The 25,011-nt window shown below is 38.1% G+C and overlaps 1 protein-coding gene across 4 annotated transcripts in view; it reads left to right on the plus strand.

The window, feature by feature from the left end:
• bcas3 (BCAS3 microtubule associated cell migration factor) overlaps window positions 1-25,011 on the plus strand; it is a 230,896-nt gene that overhangs the window by 18,905 nt on the left and 186,980 nt on the right. For all 4 annotated transcript variants that reach the window (XM_084419501.1, XM_084419503.1, XM_084419502.1 and 1 more), the window contains exons 8-13: window positions 3,639-3,746; window positions 3,866-3,942; window positions 6,736-6,812; window positions 8,713-8,796; window positions 11,745-11,915; window positions 14,212-14,305. In XM_084419501.1, coding sequence (XP_084275627.1) covers window positions 3,639-3,746; window positions 3,866-3,942; window positions 6,736-6,812; window positions 8,713-8,796; window positions 11,745-11,915; window positions 14,212-14,305 — 611 coding nt within the window. The remainder of the gene's footprint in view (window positions 1-3,638; window positions 3,747-3,865; window positions 3,943-6,735; window positions 6,813-8,712; window positions 8,797-11,744; window positions 11,916-14,211; window positions 14,306-25,011) is intronic.

Genomic DNA, 25,011 nt, shown 5'->3' on the forward strand with positions numbered 1-25,011 from the left:
ATGATATTTAATTTGTATATACACCCACTGGCCACTTTATTAGGTACACCTTGCTAGTACCGGATTGCCTTCAGAACTGCCTTAATTCCTCTGACCTCTGGCATCAACAAGGCATTTTCGTCCACAGAACTTCCACTCACTGGATATTTTCTTATTTTCAGACCATTCTCCGTAAACCCAAGAGATGGTCGTGAAAATCCCTGTATATCAGCAGTTTCTGAAATACTCAGACCAGCCTGTCTGGCACCAACAACCACGCCACGTTCAAAGTCACTTAACTCAGCTTTCTTCCCCATTCTGATGCTAGGTTTGAACTTCAGAAGATTGTCTTGACCATATCTAAATGCCTACATGCCTAAATGCATTAAGTTGCCATTTGATTGGCTGATTTGATATTTAGCGAGCAGTTGAACAGGTGTACCTAATAAAGTGGCTAGTTATAATTATAAATGGATATAATGTGTAATATAATATCTCTTATGAATTTTTTTTATTAATTGGTATTGTTATATTTTATTATATTTACTATATTGCTTTTAAATACACAGTACATTGATATATATATATATATATATATATATATATATATATATATATATATATATAATTTTAAAATATAGATCTTTTTTTTGGTGGAAATTATAATTAAGATGTGTACATTTACATGTATGCAAAGAAAAATGTAAATATTTAAAAACATTTACCAAAATAATATGTTTTAGTTAATGGATGCACCATATGAAGTTATTCCTTAAATTAAAAGTTTTTCAAAAACATGTGAACCCAACATGAAAAGAAATAGTACATTTCTGAGAACTTGGCACATTTTTGTTTTTAAATCATTTTAATTTATTTATCGTGGACCCTCTTATTTGCATTGACACAAATCAAACAAATCAAAATCAAACTCAAGCACTGATTGGAAAGAAATATGTAACACCTCCCTCTTTCTTTGTTGTTTTCAGCAGAGTGTGTGGTCGCTGACCTGTGTTTGTATTTGTGATGTGGCTCTGAGACAGGGTTGTTCCTGGCAGCTGGCCGATGTAGAGATGCAGCTCTGGGCATGCGTTCATGTCTGTGGTGGGTTCTACTGCTTACTGGATTGTGTTGTTGACACGCATACTGTAATCCAGCCCTGGGTAAGCCTACAAACTCCCACAGTGGGCTCAGTCCAACCACGGGTCAGTTTTGCCACGCAGCTTTACCTCTTGGCCAATCCAGAACTCCAAATGGCCACAGCATGACTTTAGACTTGTGGGATGATTCCATCAGTCACCAAAGGATCTGAGACACTGAGTCTCAGCTGCAGGCTTGACCTTTCAGACATTGAGAATGGGATGTCTATCACACTCAGCGAGCCTCCTGCTCCTAGACATTATCATGCTCTCTTAAAAACATCATGTGCAATCTGTCCACCCTGACCTCAAGCCAGATCGCTGAGGAGAAGTGGCTCAAATGGCAGCTGTTTGGGAACATGCTCAAAGTACAGGCTGGATTTGCAATCGTCACGGCTTCACTCAGAGATCACTCACTGTCTGTGAAAGTAATGACAAATTAAAAACCTCCCTGGCTCTTCATCACTCAGAATCAGAACTCTAAAGTATAGGATGTTGAGACGCACCACAGCTTTTTTTCATTTATGGTTTAAGTACTTCCATGTTCCACAATTTGTGGTCTGATGTCTTGGCTGCTTTGTAAAAACTGATACGTGCATGTTTAAAAAAAAAAAAGAAAAAAAAAAAAGAGTTGTTTCCTCGACATGCTGTTCATGCTGTTTTATCTAGTGTTTGCATGCTTGTAAATTATGAATGAGGAGTAAAACTACATTTTCCAACTTTAAAAAAGGTTAAACAAAGAATTGGGTGAATTACAGAATACAAAAGGATGTGCTATGTTGAATACGAATACAATAATTTTCATGATGATATAATTTTATTAAATCCTTCCGCTTGAAAGTTTGCTTGTATTGATGGCTAATGATTAGCTAGATGTCTAACAACCAAATAGTTGATTAGTGAGATTCTAGACTATTAAATATAATAAATATAATTATTTTTTCTATTGTTTTCCCAGTTGTTTTGTTTTGTACTGGTTCTTTACGCTCTCGTAAAAGTTGTATCTATATATTCATCCCCCTTGCAGCAACGTTGCTATTTCCATATATATGTAGATGAAAATGTTTTCATCTACATATATATGTCTTCTTTTGCCGTTGTCACGTCTCATTGTTTTTTGAGCATCCTGCAACGCACGTTGCAGTTTTAAGACTCCGTGACAAGTTAAAACAATAAATGAGCATTCTTCTGAGTCATAGATTTGACTGTATTGTCTATTAAAGCCGGAACATTGTATTGGCCAGTCAGTATCTAGGATCGGCTCTATAAAACTATCTGTGTTATGATGGCCTTCTTGACATCAGAACATCAGTCAATAGACCAAACCCTGTCAAACCCTTGTTTTCACAGAAGCTGTTACATTAGTAGCATAGCCAATAATGCTGCAGCACTATGCACTATATATTTTATTGCCAAAGTATGTTAATGCTAATCTATGATGCATGATATAATCACTTCTTGTGAAGCGGCAGACAGTCGGTCGAATTAAGAGTCAGACACAGCGAAATCATTAGTGTTAGCCTTCAAAGCCAATTGTTTTGTCAATGAAGCACAGGCTATTGATCATTTTCAATTACGAGGAGTGCTTGATCAGCTCAGAGTCAGTGTCAATAACCCGGCCTCTTCAGTTCCAGCTTCGTCTATAGTTAGACTCCATATTTCCTTTAGTTTATTATTGTGGTTTGAGCAACTTATGTACACTTAGCCACGGCTCCAACAGAATACCTGACTTGTTGGATTGGTATTCTGATCCAGTCCTACCGGGTTGGGCAATGCTGATGCCATGCATATTACTACAAGACTAATATCCTGCGGAAAGCAAAGTGCCCAGCACAGCGTCTTACCAGAAACATTCTGTTAAGATGGTTAATATGGCAGGCCAGGCTGTGCCAGCTCAGTGCGGAATGCCTAATGAGGATTAATATCTGCCTTCATCACAAGCAACAGCCACTGCTTTCTCTTAACTCTCATCTACTTGATGAAGGTAGAGAGGAAATAACTACAGGATGTGAGTGTGAGAAAGTTTCTGGCCTGTTGGCGGGACTTGGTTTTGTAATGTGTTTTTATTCTTCATGAACTTAAACATTCGGTTTTGTACGTAGTAGCCTTTTTTTTGTTTTGTTTTTAAAGGTTTGTGGTCGTAAGACTTTTAAAAGTGGTACAAAAAAAGAGAAAAGAAAAGAACTCTCTTATGCTCACCAAGGCTGCATTTACTTGATCAAAGAAATAGTACAACCAGTAATATTGTGAAATAGTATTGCAGTTTAAAATAAGTTTCATTTTATTTTATTTTAATATATTTTAAAATGTAATTTATTCTGTGATGACAAAACAGAATTTTCAGCATCATTACTCCAGTCAGTCTCACAATCCTTCAGAAATTATTCTAATATGCTGATTTGGTGCTCAAGAAACAAATTCTGAGAACAAATTTTAGAACGATTTCTTTATTGTTATCCTTATAGTTATCGTTCTTGGTGTGAACGGGCCTTAACTAATCACTGCTCTGTGTGTGTTTTTCAGGACAAGTCCCCCTTATTGTTGTGTGGACCTTTATTCCTTGAGGACAGGAGAGATGGTCAAGTCCATTCAGTTTAAAACGCCCATCTATGATCTTTACTGCAACAAGAGGTGTGTTTACACACGTGTGTCCTGCACTTGACCTTGTAATCATTTTAAATGCAACATTAAGCTTATATATACTTTATTATTTTTTCCCCAACTCCATCTCCATCCCTTGATGGCCACAGGATCCTCGTTGTTAGTCTTCAAGAAAAGATCGCTGCCTTTGACAGCTGCACCTTTATGAAAAAGTTCTTTGTCACAAGTAAGTTCTTCGTGTTATCGATGTGTCTGCTGAACTTGACCTTTCATGACCTTCTCTGGTCTCCGACACAACTTTTCTCTGCCTCTTTGATCTGCAGCTTCGCAAAACAGGAAACCTAGTCTTGATTAATCCTCTTAACACACTGACTTCATTAAACCCACAAAACCCCACTCAACCCTTATACGTGCTGTCACACCAGCGGAGCCGTTTTTCCCTGTGTCACTCCTCAGGGCTATACGATATCAAAGCTCATCCACAATTCCACAGGCCTGCTTGTTTACACAAATGGCTTTTGTTTTACAATGTGTTAGAGTTGGGCATTACCAGAAACTGTCTGTGTCAAACCGTCATTGCGTAGTGTAAACAATAACAAACAAATGCATATTGTCACTCAGCCCAGCTCTAGCACATAAAGAGCCATTTCCTCTCCTCCAGGCCAGACCACAGGCAAAATCCAAATGGCTATTTTGCACTCTTGAAGGGGATGCTACTCATAAGGTCCCAACTGTCATGTGCGCACAACTGTGTATGGTTTCAGAAAAATACACCGTCCATGTCACCATGTGTAACCAGGCCTCTGCTGCCCACTTAAGCAATCGTCTGTTGTAAATTGCTATTAGCGTCGTTTTAATGGCTCTCATTGTCTATCCGACTTCCCCGTCAATGTCTGTGCAACAGGAAACGGGGACGGTCAATAACCCTTTACATCATTAATTGCTTCTCTAAAGCTTCCTCAACATAGGAAGAACAAGACTTGACTTATTTTTTAAAGTAACAGACCGAAAAAAAGGGTTATTATAGTGAAGTAAACCATTAAAAAACTGAAACCACCAATTTCGTTACCGTAATTTCCGGGATAAAAGTTGCATTTTTTATTTATCTGAAACAAGCTGCGACTTATTTCAAAACGACAACGATAATGCAACTAATGTCAAGCACTAAATAAGAGAGAAATGCGTAAGAAATTTATTTGTGTAGCGCATTAACCTTATGCCAATAGTTTCAGTTTGGCTCTGAATAAATTAGTTTAGGCTTGCTGTTTATAATAAATGTTGTTTATATAATGAATGCTATTATAATTTATGTTTGTTTTATACTTTTTATATCCTGTTCTTTTCTGAATACTGTTGAATTTAAATTATTTGTTGTGGAGTGAGGGCAACTAAAAAACATATTCATAGTGTTTATGTTTGTAAACGTTTCATTTTATTAACTGGTATTTTACATTATTTCAGAATGTAAAAATAAGATATAAAATGTGTGCTTTTTTCTTCTCTCAAGAATGCAATTACGATTGTGTGCTAGGGGTGTAACAATACATTGTTATATTGAGATATCTAAAATGTGACAATATGTATCGTTGATGTAAGCGATATAATTTGCGATAAGTTAGTTTTATCCAATGTTCAGCTTACTGTAACTATAAGGTATAATTCACCCAAAAACTCACCCTCATGTCATTTCAATTTATACGATTTTCGTTCAACTTCCAAAAACAAATGAAGATATATTTTTTTATGAAACCAGAGATTTCTGTCCCTACATTCAAAGTTCAGTCCTCCTAAAAATATCTAAAAGACATCATAGAAATAATCAATCGAGTGGTCTAATCCAAATCCAAGTCTACTGAAGAGACACAATGGCTTTATATGATGAACAGATTTACAACGGCACACATAGTAAACACGGACGTTCCAATGCAACACGCGCAAAAACAACATGAGAGTGAGTAAATGCAGAACTACAAATTTTGGATGAACTTCTAGTTTGGAAATAGTAATTTTGGCATGCTTTCTTGCGAACTGTGATTGATTGCATTGATCATCTGAAGCGCATATACACGCTGGAACGGCACTCCTCAAAGTAAAAGCACAAACATCATTTAAATCACCATATCACATTTAGTTTTAGTAGTATGATTATTCAAAGCGTTTTAGATGGTTTATTCTTACATGTTTACTGCATTAATCGTGGGAGAGTTTATCTGTGTTAGAGATCCAACGAATGCCTGCACTGAAAGCGTGAGTACTGTAAACATATTTAAAACAAAATGACTAAACTTTAATTAAAGTTAAGATGGAAACATAATCCATTGTGTTTTTTGAGTGAGGTCTTCTCTCTCTGGCTGTGAGATAGCAAAACATTTGTGAAAATCCCCCAAGTCTAGCTCACAGGATGTGTTAAACATACGTTATCTCACAGCGTTGGCTCCCTCCGCCTTGGAAAGGCACAAAAGGCTTTTGCGTTACTGTGCTTGTGGCTTACCTCAAGCCCCATTCACCCGAGTTTCAGATCCTGACTCTACACCCTAAATTACTGTCTGCATATATTTTATATTCACTCTATGCTATAAATTACTGTCAGCACACTTCACACTGTGATATGCACTTGCGTAACCTTTCCGTTTGTGAGGGCGGAGAAAGAAGTTTGGTATTTCTGTGCTTTGTTTATTAGGTTTTAGTTTAATAAGACCTTATCTGATTTGCATTTGCTTGCGTGTTTGCCCTGTTTGAATGTGTCCCACATGTGATATATGGCATGTGAGATCGGTACGGATTCTATGGCTATATTGCTCTCATGGGTCAATCTGTCTGGTAGTTAATAAGCTGAGGAGCCATTCTACTGTCACAAAATGCCATACCCCTTATTTAACCTCTGGTATTACTCTAACCCTAAGCTCTAGTAAAACACTGTCTTGGACAAGATGCTGCTATGATGGATTATTTATGTCCTCTTTGTCCTGTTATTTAGTTTATCTCTTGTTATATTTGTGTGTTTTCCTTTTTGTTGCAGGCTGCTACCCCTGTCCTGGGCCCAACCTCAACCCTATAGCTCTGGGAAGCCGGTGGTTGGCCTATGCTGAGAACAAGGTAGTACAAACACCAAATATTTTAAAGAACTCCAGATGTACCAAAACACTGGTTTTCAGAAAGACAACCAAACTAGGTTTTATTTTTATTTTTATTTTTTTATGTTATATTTCTTACTTTTTCTGTTTTAGTTTATCTTTTATTATCTTTTATTTTATTTTTTAAATAATTATTTATTTTATTTTATTTGTTTTACTTTTTTATATTTATAGTCATGAATTAGATATTCTTTACATTAGGGGTGTAACGATGCACTCAAGTCACTATTCAAGACAGTTTGCGTCACTGAACTCATGATACAATACTATTGCGATATTTTAAGCCAAAATAAAGACATTTTTATTATTATTAGTAGTATTACTTCTAAGGCATATGGTAAAAAGTTAACACAAATGTTGATTATTGATGTATTGTTGAAATGCTAAATTTGCTATTACATATGGGGTGGACTTGAATAGGCTTGGACTTGGCCCTGGTCCCCAATGCACAAGGCAATAGTGACACCAGAATAAAAATTGTCATGATTCTGAAGCTGAAAATACAAAATTATGTTAGACTCAGATGCTTGCACACTGTCTCTGACTACATTTATTTAAAAAATGTAGGTCCTTTTTTTACTGCTAAAATCAGACATTTGGACCCATCAGACCCATAAATATTGCCTTATTTTATTATACATTCTATTCAACATTATATACTGTAGTTTAACGTAATAATGTCACTGAAACTCTGTAAACTTTAGTTTTTTTCTTCACACAGTTCACTCGCACTTTCAATGCAGGCATTTCTTGGATCTCTTACACAGACTCTCCCATTGCTCTCCCTCTATTAATGCACATGCATAATAAGAAAAAAACTTTGAAAAAGCTTTGTATAATCATACTACTAAAACTAAAAACGCTGTGATTTAAATGATGTTTGTGTTTTCACGTTGAGGAGTGCCACTCCAGCGCTTATGCACTTTGCAATCACAGTTCTAATCGCAAAGCGTGTCTGAATGACTATTCCCAAACTTTAAAGGGTTAGTTCACCCAGAAATTACAATTCTGTCTTCATTTACTCAGCATTTACTCACCCTCATGTTGTTCTCACATGTCACACATGCACATACATTACAAATTTTGGCTTTTTCTTATTAGAACACTCAGATTAAACCGCTCAATTAAATTATTATTATTTATTCATTTTACGATGACTTTTTTTTGGGGGGGGATCTTTGAAGTTTTAAAATGACACTAAATTTTATAATAAATGTGATTTATTAATTAATAATTCATTCCGTTGTGCTCCATCCAGATGTTTTTGAACACAAGAACATGCCCTGTTTGAACTCCCAGCACCTCTGATCAGTCAGCCTAATAATTCAGGCCTTCCTTCAGACTGATTTGTTGCTGAAAATGTGTTGCTTGGAAACAGCCCTAAGTCAAACTGCAGTTGCCTTCTAAATGTTTTTATTGCACATATCATTATAAAGACAATGTGTGTCATATCGATAGGAGCTAACAATATAATATGACATATTATTATTAAGTAGACCCTCGATTCGCCGCCATTTATGTAATGGGTGCGGTTTGTTTGCCTTAGAGAGGCCAGTTGCTGCCTAATAATGGACAGATGGGACAGTGTGTCTGGGCAAAGGTAATGAGTTTCTGGCCAATGGCAGCTGAAGTGTTGAATAGGTCTGGGACAGGGACCCTAGAGGGAGTGCGCTATAGAATGGGGCTGAAGAACTGTTTGTTGTCCTAATGGCATCCTCCTCCTCCTTTTACTCACCGTGCCCGCCTGCAGACGTCCTGGCGCGGGCTGTGACAGGCCTCTGTGGGTTAATGAGTGCTGGGGAGCTGAAAGGTTCTGGATGATAATGTGACTCTGTTCTGTCTCTGTTTGTGTGTGTGTGTAGCTGATCCGGTGTCATCAGTCCCGTGGTGGGGCCTGTGGAGATAATGCCCAGTCCTACACTGCCACTGTCATCAGTGCTGCTAAAGTGAGTTCACCCTTCTTTTTTTTTTTTTACCACTGCCATGCCCGCCACACTCTTCAACACACGTGTTATAGTGGCCTCAAAAAGTATTTACATACCTAAGCCACAAATAAATATCAGATAGATAGATGGATAGATGGGTAGAATAAGCATACTTTTCAAATAATTAATTTCATAAAAAAAGTTTATTGAAGTTTTTTTTCTATATAGAAAAATAGATATACTGCTCAAAACAAATACACTAAGAACTTACTGGTTGTCTAATGTTAATGGATAATTGGGGGTAAAAAGTAAAAACTTTTTAAAGTTTTAAAGAAGCCTTATTTGTTTGCAGATGCCACATGGTTTGATATTTTGTATCTAATTCACTGAAGTCCATACATTTTGAGTGTGGCTTTAGTGTCCAAATACTTTTAGGGGTCACACTGACACACTTTTGTCCACACACTGACCAGCAGATACAGTACTTTGTCAACACTTGTGCCACAATTTTTGCACAGATTATTTCAGTTGTGTCTTGCTGAGAGACTTGTCTTTCTTATGAGCATTATTTTGTTTTATAAGATTAAAGCCAGTCATTCTTTGGTCAAATCTGACATTTATAACTGTTGATGCACAGTTGGCATGTCGTGCTGAGGATCCCCACTGCTTATAAAAATCATTCAACATGGTGAGGAAATGATTTGTTTATTTTAGCATTTACTCTGGCCAAACTTTTTCATATCGTAGAGCTTAAAGAACATATCAGTGTTTCATTTCCAGAAATTATTGGCCCAGTGATTTTTAAATCTTGAAAGTTGTCACATTAATTAATGATTATCCTCTTTACAAGGCAATAAATCAAACCATACAGCTTAATGTGGCTCTTGCTCTTTTTCTCCTGGTTTTTTGCACTTATTTGTGTTTTTCAGCCATGCTTTCCTTCCTGTTTGCTCTGCTCTAAATGAAGCTCATAATGTGTGCTGTTCCACTCACTTTATTCACCCTATAGCATCCCAGAGCGTTCTCAACATAGTCCTTAGTGATTCAGAGACCCACTAGAGTTCATTTAGTGGTGCCAGAACCTTGGTGCTTAACCTTTCATATGGTTCCAGTCTCCTCTCCTGGTTGCTTAATTGATTTATTAAGCCCACATCTGTATTCCCCGGCCGCCGGCCTGATCACTGCCTAACGAGCTCTAACGGCTTACGTGAGAGAAGAGCCATTAGCCTTAATGGCGGTATACATCAAAAGGAGCACAGCAAAGGTTAGCAGGGAGGAAAACAAGGTTAAAAAAGCCTTGATACGCAGACAGGCCGTCTGCAGACGGGGCTGTGATTTATAACCATCTCCTCCACTCTGACACACAGTCCCTGTGCTGAGTGGCTCTGAGTGCGGCCGTCTGGGGGCCAGGGGGCCATCTCCCATCAATCCTGTAACACAATCACAAAAGGAGGGGGAGGGCGCCTTTTGCAAAATTGAATTCTTGCAAGGCACAGATTGTGTAAATGAGCGCGATGTGACCAAAAGAGAGATGTCATTGTGCTAGCCACAAGTCTGCGTGAGCGGGGTGCCCCAGGGCTCTGTTTTCAGACCTCTGCCGCTGTGAACTGTGTTTGGGGTAAGTGGATAGCACAGCTTAAGTAGGGTCTCCTCTAGTTCTCACTTAATGGAGTGAGCGTTGCTGTATGTGTGTGTCTGTCTGCCAAGGCCCCGGAGAGCTTAATCAGGCATTCAGGCCAAGCGGCAGCGTCAATACCTCGTGGCGCCTGTGTTTGTTGGGCCCTTTGGAGAATGCTCTGACAAGCCCACTAACTGACTGTGTGTAAATTGCTTTGCCCCATCAATTATTAAGAGAAGCGTTTGCCTCCTAATTGATCAACACTAATGTGTTTTCTAATCACTGCAGTTAGAGTTTTTAGTGCTAATCCAAACAGTCCCCATTGATCAGGGCTAGCAAGGGGAGGGGCGGCCGGCTGGTGGCAGACACTGCACTGACTGCTGTGCCAGAACTCGGACATCTCTTCTCAGCTCATATCTATGAGTACACACTCACACAAACGCTAACCGTTAGCCTACACGGCTAACTTACACACCTGTCTGTTGACATTGCCTCAAACAACACTGGATGCAAACATGTTTTTAGGTCATTGCTCAACAAAATCTCTGGATGTGGGAACATTGTTTGCGGTATTGATTGGAGTGTTGCAATAGAACTTACGGTTAGCTAGCACAAATGTTGCAGAATGAAATGTTTTTGTCTTTTAACCCTTTGCATGAATTTTTTTTTTTTTTTTGCTTTATGATTCATACATTTTTTATTTTTACTTCAGAACAAGCATAAAATTATTCCAATTTTTTTTCAAAATGATGATTTTAAAAGATCTATCCATACGATAAATGCTAGTAGAAAATATTCCCAAGGTACTGACCACTTTCGTCAGCTGTTTTAAATGAATTCATAAATTTATATTTATTAAATAAAATTCAATGTCATATAAAGAGTATAGTCCTTTACAATTATGAGTAGTAATCAAAAGTTGTGGTTTGGATGTAACATCATCCCCTAAATTGTTAACTGTGGTTAAAGATCTGAACATATCAAGGGTGAAATCCAAACAAATTCCAGTGTTCCTAAATACCGGTAAGTGATGCACCAAAATTTCTTACAAATTTCTTTCAAATTTGTTTGGCTAAAATATAGCCTAGAGATGCGGCTTGTTTCCAAAGAATTTAACTGCAACTGGTTTAATTTACCATTTGAGAACACGACACCGTGAACAGCATGCGGAGTTCAATTACCCAATTACCCAAATTTAATTGTTTTCAGTTTCATTTCTCAGATAAATGAAATGTAGGTTTCTTTGTATTTGTAAAAAAATAAATAAAAAAAAAATCTGTGCATCGCTATCATAAATCACTACAGCATTTAAATTTTTATTTCTAATGTTGTGTCTCTGTCTTCCTGTCAGACGTTGAAGACGGGCCTGACCATGGTGGGTAAGGTTGTGACCCAGCTTGCTGGTACGGTGCCATCAGGGGTGCCTGACGAGGAGGGCACTGCCCACAGTGGCACCCGCCGCAGCCCTCACCAACCTGGCGTGGTCACCATCATAGACACACACACTGTGGGAGAAGGACAGGTAAGAAACGCTCACTTACACAGCATAATCAGTACGGTTTTGCCAGGGATTGAGGTCTGAATGACGAGATTTCTAGCACTGTTTATGGTACTTTCTTCACCCTTGTGACCTTGATCCTCAAGAACCCAGATTCATTCCTCTTTTCTCTGAGATAAATAATCCATTAATCCCATTCATAACTCATTCAGTATTAGACCTTCTTGTGGCCCAAGGGGTTTGTCATCACCTTGTCATAAGAGCACATGCTCCACCGTTCGTTCACAGACTCCATGCCAGGCCGCAGTCTCCTGATCTCATGATTTAGCCATTTCCTGTGGCTCTTTCCCCCTTGGCTGGCACAACCGTAGACTTTTAGCATGAGATCACAGGCAGGTCATTGCAGGAGCATTACAGAAAAGGTCTACCGTCCTTTCCTTTTCCACCAAGGCCTTAATGTGTGTTAAAAGAGGACTTGTAGGTGTGTGACACATGATCACTTTAATAGAGCACTCGGTGTAAAGGCTAGCTGTAATATTTACAGTTCTCCTGTTCAAGGATTTTTACTTGGAGAGAGGTTAAGTTGGAACAGGTTTTGCTATCCTATTGATTCTGACCCATGTAAATATATCCTTCCATTTAGTGGACTGTTAAAAGTGAGATAGTAAAACCTTCGATTCTCTATTAGAGTCTACCGTGAGCTGTTTAACACGTTACTCTCATTTAAAAGTGCGATTTATTCTGCTTCTTTATAAACGTGTATCATGCTGATTTGCCATAGTCAACACTTTCTAAAAGCTGTTTCCTGCATTTATATCACAATCCACAATAAAGCCAACCCTTACAAGTAGCTGCGCTCCTCCCAATGCGGACTAGTTATGTTTTCGATGTTCACACAAAACAGATTTGTGGAATTTACTGTCAATGCCATTCTCCCGTGACTCCAGCAGTGGTCTTGGCATTTTCTCTTCTGTTTTTTTCCCCCCATCTCCCCCTCTCCCAGTCTCAGGGGACACACCCCTACCTTCTCATCTTCATCATCCCCTCTCAGCTCTGTATTTCCTGCAGGTTTATTTGCTCTTCGGATCTATCCACACACACATTCTTTTCCGAAGCAATAGTATATTCCTGTACAGAACAACATTGTCTTTTTTTGCCCCCAATAAAAGCGATCTGGTTTGTGTCACAGGGGCATTTTTTGCAGTCTAAAATAAATGTCTGGGTTTCAGAGCAAGGCTGTTTTCTGTTTGGACTGGATCCTATTAAAAGCTGCCTTGCTCCTTAATGCAACACTCCGCTAGATTTATCACTCTTCTCTCCGGCTGTCTCATGTCTGGGCTTGGTTATAATCTCTTTCATGAGCAAACTTAACAGAGGACCACTGACCAGAGAATAGCCTCGTATGAGCAATACACTCTCTTTCTTTCTTTCTTTCTTGCTTTCAAGTTGATAGGCTATTTGAAAATCATGGATTTTAATATTTACATAATTTTGTGTTTTGTATGGTTTTTAGGTTATTTAATAATTGGTTAACATTCTTTCTCTATCCCTCCCTTTATTTTTCCTTTTTATTTTTATTTTCTTGTAGTGATGCACATAAAGGAATGAATTACGGATTCACATTACTGTTCTTTTTAACCGGGAGCTATTAATCTCTTTTGGGTATCAAAACGTGAAGAGACACTATAGAGTTTCCTCCTGCTGTGTTTGTTTTAACTCCTTCAACATGTCACTTTTTCTTCCTGTCTGATACAGTACTGTTGCGCTGTGGGCTTTGGCAGAATATGCACATTGATCACAGTGGTCATGTGGGTTAGTCTTTCTTTCTTTGAAGCCGTGTTCATAAAACACACCAACATATTTGCGGACATCTTTTAAAAATTTAGTCAAATTTATTTGAATTCCATAATGAAACTATTTTGCCGACCATACGTCATTTAAAGCTAAAATCTTCCAGTGTGGATTAAAGTAGACACAAGGATAATTGTTAAGCACCCGCAAGAGGGCAACATGTTTAGGGTTGAATGACATGATGGGGAATGGATGATGATCATAAAAAAAGACGTGGAAACATTTTCAGCCCATTTTTTGCTATTCGAGCACAACTTAAAACGCACTTTGTTTTAAACAAAATGCCAAAACACATCTTTGTTTAACTGATTAAATCTTATGTAACTGTGAAGATCAGATTGCACAGGCCATTGTAGAGCCAATGACCAGCTATGTGTCTAAAACACTAAGACGTGAGGTAAACAAGAAGTCAGCCTTTATTTATGTGGCTTCATCAACTTACTGTAGCTTTATTGTGTGTATGTTTCAGGTTCTTGTTAGCGAGGATTCTGATGGAGAAGGAGTGATTGCACATTTTCCAGCACATGATAAGCCTATATCCTGCATGGCGTTTAACCCGAGTGGTAAGTGAACACCTCATTGTGATGCCTCACTGAGTTCTACCAAAGCACAAAACTCCAGGAACTTGGATGGCAGGCGTTTACATGGTCTTAGAGGGTACAAGTTGTGGATGTTCCTTGCCTTATTGAAGTAAAACAATGAATTACAATGCAGATGCATTCTGTTCACTACTAAGTTCCTTCCTCAGTCAACCCAGACATTTTAGACCAAGATGCAATGGTATTGACCTGCTCTGATAGCCGACCTGGTACGACACTGATACATGGAGGTTAGCCAATCATACTGCTAATAACTGCTAATTCATTTAGAAGTCTTAAAGGTATAAAGCAGCTTGTGTGAATATATCACCTAAATTAAGATTCTATTATCTTTTACTTGTCTTTTATGTTGTTCCAAACCTGTATGTTTTCATGCTGAAATAGAACACAACCGGATGTGTTAAATTGGAATGTTGACTGCTGTTTTCTATTGGAGTCTTTTGAAGTTACACAAATTAGGGTATACAAATACAATTTTGGGGTGAACTATTCTTTTAATTCTGAGGATGGACAATAGTAATTTAAAACCAAAGTTTGACTTTTTGGTGCTGGAAGGCCCGTCTAATATTATAAGTAGACTTCAGAGGGAAAATAGAATGATACAGAACTGTAAAGTATGGTCAATTTGAGAAGGAGATGACGGTGTCAGTCATGTCACCTTTTTGCATGTAACCTCATCTTGTTCCCTAAGCGTTCCTGTCTGCTTGGCCCTTGAGATCATGTGAGATCTGTTGTTCTGAAAAGCCTTTGTGTGTCTGTTGGAGAAACTGCCCTCTAGCACATCATTCACTGTCATTTTTTCCCTCCTTTTTCCATCCTTCTCTTTCTCCCCTCTTGTCTCTCTTTAACATATAGTGGGATATTTAGTTCTCATTGATCTTGTTCATGTCTGTCTCTCCTGAAGTGTATTGAGGTAACAAAGCCCTCGGTCTCTTTTGGATGAAATACCCCAAGCACTGAACAGCTACAATGTCCTCACTCTATTCAGAAGGTGTAGGACAGGTTCATAACTCTTTGAACCTTCAGTCAGCCGCGTCACAACATGCTTTAGTCATGCTTTAGGCTTGTTGGTTATTCATTACCTGTTGCATTTTGCACCTTATTTAATAAAATCTTTTTGAGGAATGGTACCATCAGGACATTATGCAGGCAGGATTCGAATGCTGTTCTGCTTGAGTACCATGACTTGATGTGTCTGGAGCAACTAGGCCATGGCTCCAACAATTTTTGGGATTTTATGAAAAAATACAGTAAAACCAAGGCTGGAATGTCCTCAACCTGACCTTGAACGAGCGTCTTGGCTCATTTTGATAGGCAGTTATCTGATCACTTTTTAATTTTACATATAGTCATGTTTGTTTCTCCGGATATCCAGTCCAGTCACAATGGCTCATTGTGAGTTGTGTGTTGCAGATTGAGGGCCCTTCTAATAAGAAGGTGCTGAAAGCTGCTGATAGCCATTGCCCTTAGTGAAATCCTTCACATATCTGTTCTTACTAATGAACACATGGAGACTCCATTGTGGATGAGTCATTGTGTACATAAGTGTACACCTCTGGGTTCAGATGTTTTGTGCATCGTATTACTGAAAGATTATAAGGAAATGTTGCATATCTTAGTAGATCAAAACATTCCTGATGGATGTTCTGCATCAACCGCACAATATTGAACTGATGCCAAACCATGCCACAAAACTCGGGCATGTGAGCCGTGATTGTGTTTGGGAGCTGTGATATTATAAAGAGGATTTATGCAAAGAGTAGTTTAGAGCAAATAAATATAACTTATTAATTCATGATTGATTCATTAATTCATATTTGTAGAAAATAAATTATAAAACAGTGTTGACATTCACTTTGTTCTACATTTTAATTACAACTTATTGTTATTTTAAATGTATTATTATAATGATAGCGCTGTACTGTTATTGTCACTGTCTCTTTTGTTTCAAATCATTTTTATTTTTAATTTAGGGGAAACTTTTTTTTTATTCAGTACACACCTGGGCAAAAATAAATAAATAAAATTGGGCCAAGCCCAAAATGTCTAAACACTAAGCTTTTAATTGTCTTAAGCACAAAATATTGGTCAGGAAATTAGCTAAATGTATGCAAATGCACTACTTAAAAAGTCATTGTTGTCTCAGGAAAAACATCAAAGACAGAATAAGGCAGAAGTTGTGTGTGGAGTGATGAACCACAATGAAACACGAGTTGCATGGTGATGATCCAGAGTGGTGTCTTCGGAAATCTGCTGAGAAATATAATAATAATAAATGCATCTTTACCACAATGAAGCATGGAGAAAGAGCTGTCATTGTGTGGGGAGCCTTTTCAGCTGCTGGTATTGGTGAGCTACTTCACAGAGAAAAGTCATTTAATGCTTTGGAGTACAGGAGAATATGGCTTGTTTCTCACAATTGAAAAGTTATCTAAAGAGGAATGATCAGATGTTATTTTTCAACAAGACAATGCTCCTGCCCAAATTGCAAAGACAACCAAGAAGTGGCTTGAGAACAAGTCCATTAGGCTCATGTTTTGGCCTGGTCAGAGTCCAGATTTGAGCCCTATAGTGAATATTTACTTAATGTTTAATCACATTAAACTCAAACTAACTGGGAAACATTTTTCAACTACTCATGAACTGTTTGAAGCCATCAATGCTGAGTGGAACAATGCCAACTCTTTTACCCACACGGCTTAAACATTTAAAGAAAACAAAGGGGAAGGCTATTCAGCGCAGTTACTTTATCTACATTATTTGTGCAATTCTTACTAATTTCCTGACCAGTGATTTGTGAAAAATTACGAAATATTTTGACATTTTTGGCTTGGCCCAATTATTTATGTATTTTTTGCTCGGGAGTGTACTTGCATGAAATTTAAGAGAGATCTTTTAAAGAGTAAGTTCTGAGCAATATTTTTTTCTTCTTTGTGTAAAACAATGGGCTTTGTTTGCTTTTAGTAATTGTAGTTTTTTTGCTTTAATGTATCATATATATCTAAATTCTTTATTCTTGGTTTGGAAACCCAATGTTCTTGTTTTTTCAGCATTATAGAACTGTTGCATTCTGCATTTTGCTGTTTTTTCTCATTTAAGATGAAGGATCAAAATGCATTGATTTAGACCATTATAATTAGATTGAACTGACCTGGCTTTGGACATAACATGATGGTCTCTAGGTGGCGCTATTGGTTAACCTTTAGACCTCAGAGTTGTGAGCCACCTTTTCCCCATCAGCATGTGTTGAGCAGAAGGTGTAGGTGAAGTCAGTGTCCCACCACAACAACTGCACTGGGACTCACAGCCCAGAAGTCCTTTTATCTTTGTGAGTCAGTTAGAGAAAAGTGCGATAGATCGCAGAGCAAACATACAGTCAACAATCAAGGCCCGCTCAGGGACATTACTTCTACAAATATTAGTGCAAATGTGTGTTTTTCTTAGATCATCAAAGAATTGAAGGTCTCCGTAAAAACAAATTTGACCACTTAACCGTCATATTGATCTGAAATGCTTCAGAGAGTCAGTAGAGAATTATGTGCTTAATAAGGACGGTGTAAAAGCAAGTGTGAGAGACATATTATACGAGTCAAATTTTCCAGCAAAAGTGTTTGTGAATTTATAGCTTTCATAAAGTTACATTGTATTTAATTATTAAATATTTTTCTAAAGAAAAATATATTTCTTTCCTTCACAATTTTTTTTTTTTATAGTTATATAAAATGTTTTTGAAAAAAGTGTCATGATCACCAATGCCAAAATTTTAGATTATAATTTATTCCTGTGATGGCAAAGCGGAATTTTCAGCATCATTACTCCAGTCTTCAGTGTCACATGATCCTTCAGAAATCATTCTAATATGCTGATTTTTGTGCTCAAGAAACATTTCTTATTATTAACAATGTTAAAAAAGAAACATTGTAAAGAAAAAGAACAACATTTATTTCAAATTTAATCTTTTTGTAACTGATAACATTATAAATGTCAATTTAATGCATCCTTGCTGATTAAAAGTATTAGTATCTTTCAAAATAAAATCTTAAAGACCCCAATCTTTTGAACGGTTGTATAGATTTAATTGGGTCAGTGTGAAATTATTGAAGAGGCAAGTACAAATCTATCCAGCCTAACTGAAAAATACTTATACATGAGTCCTGACCTTTCTTTGAGAATCACTTTTCATGAGTTTTAGTTTGCTCTATCTTATATGAATGGTTGGTGTAATGTTTTTTGTTACTCTTTCTCTGAAGATTGTTCCGGGCCAGGGAGGCCCAAGCCCCGTTCCCTCGAGTGCTAAGCCCCCAGCATGGCCCTTTGTCAGGCGTCCTCTGCCCTCATGTGGAGAGTGCTCTGGGGGCGACTTGTTTTAGATAACAGCGGGGCGCTGTAAACTTCAAACAGTTAAACCTTCACCTGTCAGCTTTATTCAGAAATAATGGGATGTGTCTGTTATCACCTCATTTGCTCGGGCATAAATCGAAGGGGCTATAATAATTGTTTTGAGTTATGAAATTGTTTGGCACCAGGAAGGCTGGAAGAAATCCCTGTCGTCTTTGATACAGAAAAGAGTCTCCAGATATGCTGACTAATAAGGTCAGGCTGAGCATTCCCCAAGACCGGTGTTCATATCCATGCTGTAATTTACGTTCCTGACATCATTAACATATGATCAAAAACAGCTCTTTGAGATTTGCAAGAAATCCCCTCTCAGCACTGTGAAGGAACGTAAACGGCGGCTTGATTTTAAAGTGAGAAGTTTAGCCTCGTCCACTTAGCCTGACTTGTCCAAAATTAACTATGCTAAAGCCACTGGAAAGTGTCACTCTGGCCTCAGGGCTGACCGCAGCTCCATCCGGACGGTTTTGATTTCAGAGAGGGAAAAGGCCGACTTGAAAAGAAACAATGTGGTTTCTTGACATTGACTGGAACGTGCAAATCTCCACCAAAAAAAAAGAAAAGAAAAGAAAATTCAAAAGAACTTATGTAAGAAATCCAACTCAACAGTGTGTGTTGGACGAAAAACAAAAGGGCGAGGGTAGAAAATGGTGGCCAGTTGGGTAGCTGGCGCTTGTTCTGTGGTGTTGGAGCTTCTATTCATAGGCGCATAATTAAAGGATGCTGCTCCGAACAGCGGCGCACAAGACTCACTTTAGCCAAAGTATCTGTTTTTCGCTCCTTGTCCTCTCCTGGTCCCTCCTCTCCTCTTAAAGGATATTTCTACAGTTTAAATGACGCTAAACTGGTCTTATCGATTAAAAGAGTAAGCGATTGGTGTAAGGGCACGGTCGCGTGCAGTGCGAGGGTGGACAGGTCTCACGGCTCATGAGACTCACTGTAATTCCACTCAATCACGGAACTGATAAGCATCAAGGAATCTGCTCTTGCGAGGCAGCTTAGTTTAGCCCAGTTCATTCTGGCAAGTGTTTGCTTGCGGGCTCTTAAAGGGAAAGGGTGATCTGAAGAGCCTGTTTGTCTGTTGCGGATGTGGCCTTTCTAGCACCCACTCCCATGAGTCACTCACAAACACCCAGCTGGAGTTCATGTTGTTTTGAGAAGAAAATGTAAAGAAAAGCCTAGTTTGATAAATGACCAAAATTCTACTTTTTGAAAAATTGGATCCTGCACTATTACATCAAATGAGGAAATTTGTGACACTGAACATGTATAAGTTGCTTGTCTTATTTAGATTTTTTTTCTCGTGTGTGTCAGCTTTATTGCTGCTGTCATTTATGCCAAAGTTATAACATTTTATTAATTTTTTAAGCTGTAGTTATCACTCGAATTGTTATGCTTATAATATAATATAACAACAAACATTTTTGGAGAGGGAACATACTTTTTTCAGATTTTTGGTCCCCGCTGTACCTTTCAGGTAAAACATGCTTGGATGGCTTGGAGAACTTTGCAAGACTCTTCATTTGACAAAGTCAGTGCCATCCAAAGGAGTTCTGTGTTTTTCCTTCAGAATCAATAATCTCATATCTCCACACGGAGGTAGCAATTAAGGATGGATCTGAACTCCTCTGCTTCATTGAAAAAGCTTGTTTGTTGGGTTTAGAAACTATCATTTGGCAAATTCACACATGAATCTGTTTGTGTGTGTGTTTTATTTAATGGGGCTGTGACCGTGTATCACCTTCCATTTTGCGCCGTGCCTGAGCACAGTGGGACAGTCAGCAGGGATTAAGGGCCCAGGCTGAGACGTCGCCTTTAATGCACATTGCCAGCGAAGAGCCGGACATTAGTGGAATTTGCCTGGAGCATGAGCTCTATTTTATAATGGCATTATGAAATCTGATGATGTACATATATCATTTTTTTTTGGTTAATCTTTGAAATACATCAAACCCACCTCCCCCAATAGATAGGAATTCTGCACAATAGCTGTTAAAATCCCTGGCCGCTCCTCTGTGGTCTAATACTTTCAGAAGAATTAAGAAGATTATTTTATTTAAAGAGGTGCTATTATGGTTTTTCACTTTTTCAACTTTAGTTATTGTGGAATGTTGCCGTTTGAGCATAAAAAAAGATCTTCAAGGTTACAAAGCTCAAAGTCCACTCTAAAGGGAGATTTCTTCTTTTTTTTTTACATTTAAATTTTATTTAACAGAATCCAATTTTCAAGAACTACAACGAACGGCTCGTTTGGACTACAATGCACTTTCCCTGGATCTTATGAAGTCATAATGCTCCTCATTTAAATAATCCCCGCCCACGAAATACGCAAAAAAGTTGTTGAGGCCTGGTTGAGCTGCGCTAGAGAAGATGAAGAGTGTTGTCGCTGTTTTTTTTTTTTTTTTATACAATCAAGCATGAAAACATATTCTAGTACACCCCAATAACAAAATCAAGACTTCGTAAAAGGGCATAATAGGACCCCTTTAAAAAGATTTCCTGAACCAAAGATGACCTTGAGAACCAGCACGATAACCAAAAGATTTGTACTTGCATTAATAAAAATTACTATGATTTTCTGTAAATAAAACAAACAAATATATGCAACAAACAAACACATCCAACTATATTAACTGTCAAACAAAAAAGCTACAAGTTTGTCAAAACAGTCTCTTGGCTGTTTTTAATGCTGTTTCCAAAAGGTTGTAAAAGTGGTGTCTTGGGATGTCTGCACCTCAGTTTGTAGTTGTAAAACCTTGGTCAGGCACTTTGGTTTCAAGGCTTCAATGGAAACACCCTCCCTGATCTCCCCCCTTTCATTCCTCTTGACCTGAGGAGAGTTGCTTCGCTTCTTCACCTCTAGTTACTAGTTTGTTTTTGTAGGAATGATTGCCTGTGTAGACCACGTTTTTGCTGACAGCTTTATGCTTTTATGCTCAGAGGCTTTGTAGCAGTTGTATTAGTTAGTTTGGCCGGTTGGCTTTAGTCTCCAAAAGTTCCACCAGATTCCCAAGGAACATCCGACGTTCGTTTTCCAAACACCTCAGCTGCAATGAATGATCCATTGTCCTAAGAAAATCTTAAGGTTGTCCCTCAAATTAAGGGCATTAACATCGAAGCGCAGCATAAAGAATTGTGGAATCGTATTTGCTGTGGTAAATGTTTCAGAGGATTAATTAGCTAACAGAACCCTTTAAAATAAAAGAGAGCACTGAAATGGAAAGAGATTATAGTGACTGTCTGTTTCCTGAGAAAGGATTACTCTCTACTCCTCCTTTCTGCAGTCAGACTCTTATCTAGAGATTGTGGTTTAGCTCATTTATTTGGGGCTTTTAAAAATCACAAAAAAGGCCTGTTTTAGGCTGACTAAGCTTTTCAAGGAGACTGTGCTTTTCTACCACTGAGCGTAAAATAGATTTGTACTGCTGTCAAGCATCAGCTGCATTTTGTGGCCGTAGACAAATCCATAAGAAGAACCTAAAAGAGTGAATTGTTACCTAGACTAAGAGATAAAAAGACAGCGTTCACAATTAGCACTCACCAAATGCCTCACAAAGTAGTTTTTTTTGTGGTACATAAAATTGTAATTTGGCCTGCAGCAAATTGTAAAAATTTGGACCTAAAAATTGGACCAATTTTTTGTTTTCTCTCCAGACCTCAGTGGCAACATATAGGGAAATCATCTTCGGTACTCTTACATGTGTTGTAAAAATGTTGATGTTTGACAGTACACATCTGTTTTATTGAGTATAATATTGAGTATAGTGATATATATAATATAATATATATATATATATATATATATATATATTTTATATATATATATATATATATATATATATATATATATATATATATATATATATATATTTTTTTATATTTATATTTATTTTTATTTTTATTTTTATTTATTTATTTATTTATTTATTTATTTATTTTTATATATATATCACTTTAATTGATCGCAATAAATATCTCATTCATTACAGAATAGTCGTCTGCCCATCATAAAATAGAGTTCTTCCCAGAATCAGCTCAGGAAATGTGAGTAAGAAGTGTGCAGATTCTGTGTGGGCCTGCCTAGTGATAACCTACGCTTCCATCCTTCCTTAATGGATGTGACCTCGTGGTCACCTTGGTTACACTGATTCTCTAGAAGGAGAATTTCGTTGAAGTGTTGTATTTAAGTAATGATTGCCTCCTGCCGAGAAAGGCCTTTATGATCTATTAATATTCAAGCGCTTACAGGTGGTATGGCTGTAAAGCAAATACATAAACATTCTCCTTCGTTACACTTGAATGTGCATCAAATGAACCGTGGGCACCTTTTTCCTCCTCCCACCAAGTTTTTCCCCTTTTCTTCCTCAAAGCCCTCAATTGAATTGTGGATGTGGTTTCGTAGCTAAGAGCGTTGAGTGCCTCTACAGCCAGCATGCCCACAGGAGCAGTGTACCATGTTTAAAAAGCATATCCTTGGTACCAACGCGCCTAGATAAACAGTATCCCTGGCCACACGAGCCTGTGAGACGTGCTCACAAGCCCCCTCTGGAATCCGCAGCAGTCATCCCTGCTGCCCAGAGGAATGGAAACTGGAGACGGCATTACATCTGCCCGGCTCACCGCGAAACACTGCACAGTCACCGTGCCAGGCCCCAATCTGCCACCCCGTCCTCGACTCCACACACACACAAACACAAGCCGCCTCCAGGTTGGGATCAAACAGCCCAGCTTTTAGAAGTTCTCACTTAGTCTGTAAAAGATTAACAAGTTATTGACTGCATGTTGACCCATGCCGGTCTCCTCCTCTTCTTCGTACTGTTATCTGATGGTTGGAGTAAGGGTGGCCTCTGGACTAAGTGAGTGTTGCTCGCTCCAGGCTTGAGTGGGCAGCTTTGATGTGAGATGTGCAACCCTGTGTGTGTGTGTGTGTGTTCCACAGCTTTCATAAACACCTCCACAAGTGCAGCATGACAGAAGAGGAAGCCGTCCAATGGACTCACAAAGGACCACAAACACACGCACGCACGGTTGTGCTTTTACAACTAATGCGGGCAGCCACAAGGACAAAACACAATGATTGATGTGTTTATTTGTTCTTTTTTTCTTGCGTAAAGTTCGTGTCTGCGGTATTAGAGCACAACGATTCCCAGCGCCCGCCCTTTAAAGGTTTATCCACATGTTTATAATTTGAGATTTCCTCTTTTTCAAAGGTCTTAGGCGAGTGTTGTTAATTTGAAAGGGATACTTTTGTTTCACTTCTCAGACTTTGCCAAGTTGGAGGCCTCTGCTTGTCGGGCTGCTGAGATCATCGGAGTAGGTCGGGGAGAATGGCTCAGACACTTTTGAAATAAAACATCGCTGTGTGGAAGTTCAGCAGATGTTTTGTTTAAAGACTTGTTAAGGGGAGAACAACAAAACTGTATGAAAGAGGAAGCCATGGTCACCCACTACAGCTTTTGGTGCAGACTCAAGGTCTTTTGGTGTCAAATTTCGATTTGTCGAATTGCGTGTTTGTGAAACAGCTAAATCTGCTTGATAAGGGTGTTCTGGGGTACGTTTCATATGAACTGCGGTTTGTTTTGCTGTTAATATGAATGGAATCCATCCTAACTTGTGGAAGTGAACTGCTTTTGAAGTTTTGAAAACCAAATTGACAAACTTTTCAATAAACTTCATACATTTACATGCATTTTAAAAGTTAGATTTTAGGGCGTTACTTAAACAGGAACTTAAATTGTTAGTGTTGCATTTCCTGCACCTGTTTATGTTCCAGAAAGCAGTGACGTTTTAATGAGCCAGGTGTGAAAACGCCTGAAGCAAGATTTTTTTTCTCTTTTTAAAATGTCACGTTCATTTTTTAGTCTAGCTGAATCCAGTATGTGTACATTAACTGGTTGCAACGGGTATTTAAAGGGATAATTCAACTAAAAATCTTCATTTAATGTCTTCATTTAATTGCCCTCATGTCATTCCTAAACTAAATGACTTTCTTTATACATTGAAAGGCAATAGGGTCCGATGTTGTTTGAACCCCAATGTTCTTCAAAATATATTCTTTTGTGTTCCACAAAAGAAAGAAGCTCATGCAAATTTGGAATGCCATGAGGGTGAGTAAATGATGACAAGAGTTTTAAGTTTTGGGTGAACTATCCCATTAGTTCTTCAAATATTTGAAATATAAATACGTTTGCCCGCACAGTGTCTAGTTAAAAGCCATAAATATTTATTTTTTTTGCCTAGAGGACGAGGCGTTATAAATAGTATGTGTCAAAAAT

The sequence above is a fragment of the Rutilus rutilus genome (assembly GCF_951802725.1).
Source record: "Rutilus rutilus genome assembly, chromosome: 9".
Taxonomy (NCBI): domain Eukaryota; kingdom Metazoa; phylum Chordata; class Actinopteri; order Cypriniformes; family Leuciscidae; genus Rutilus; species Rutilus rutilus.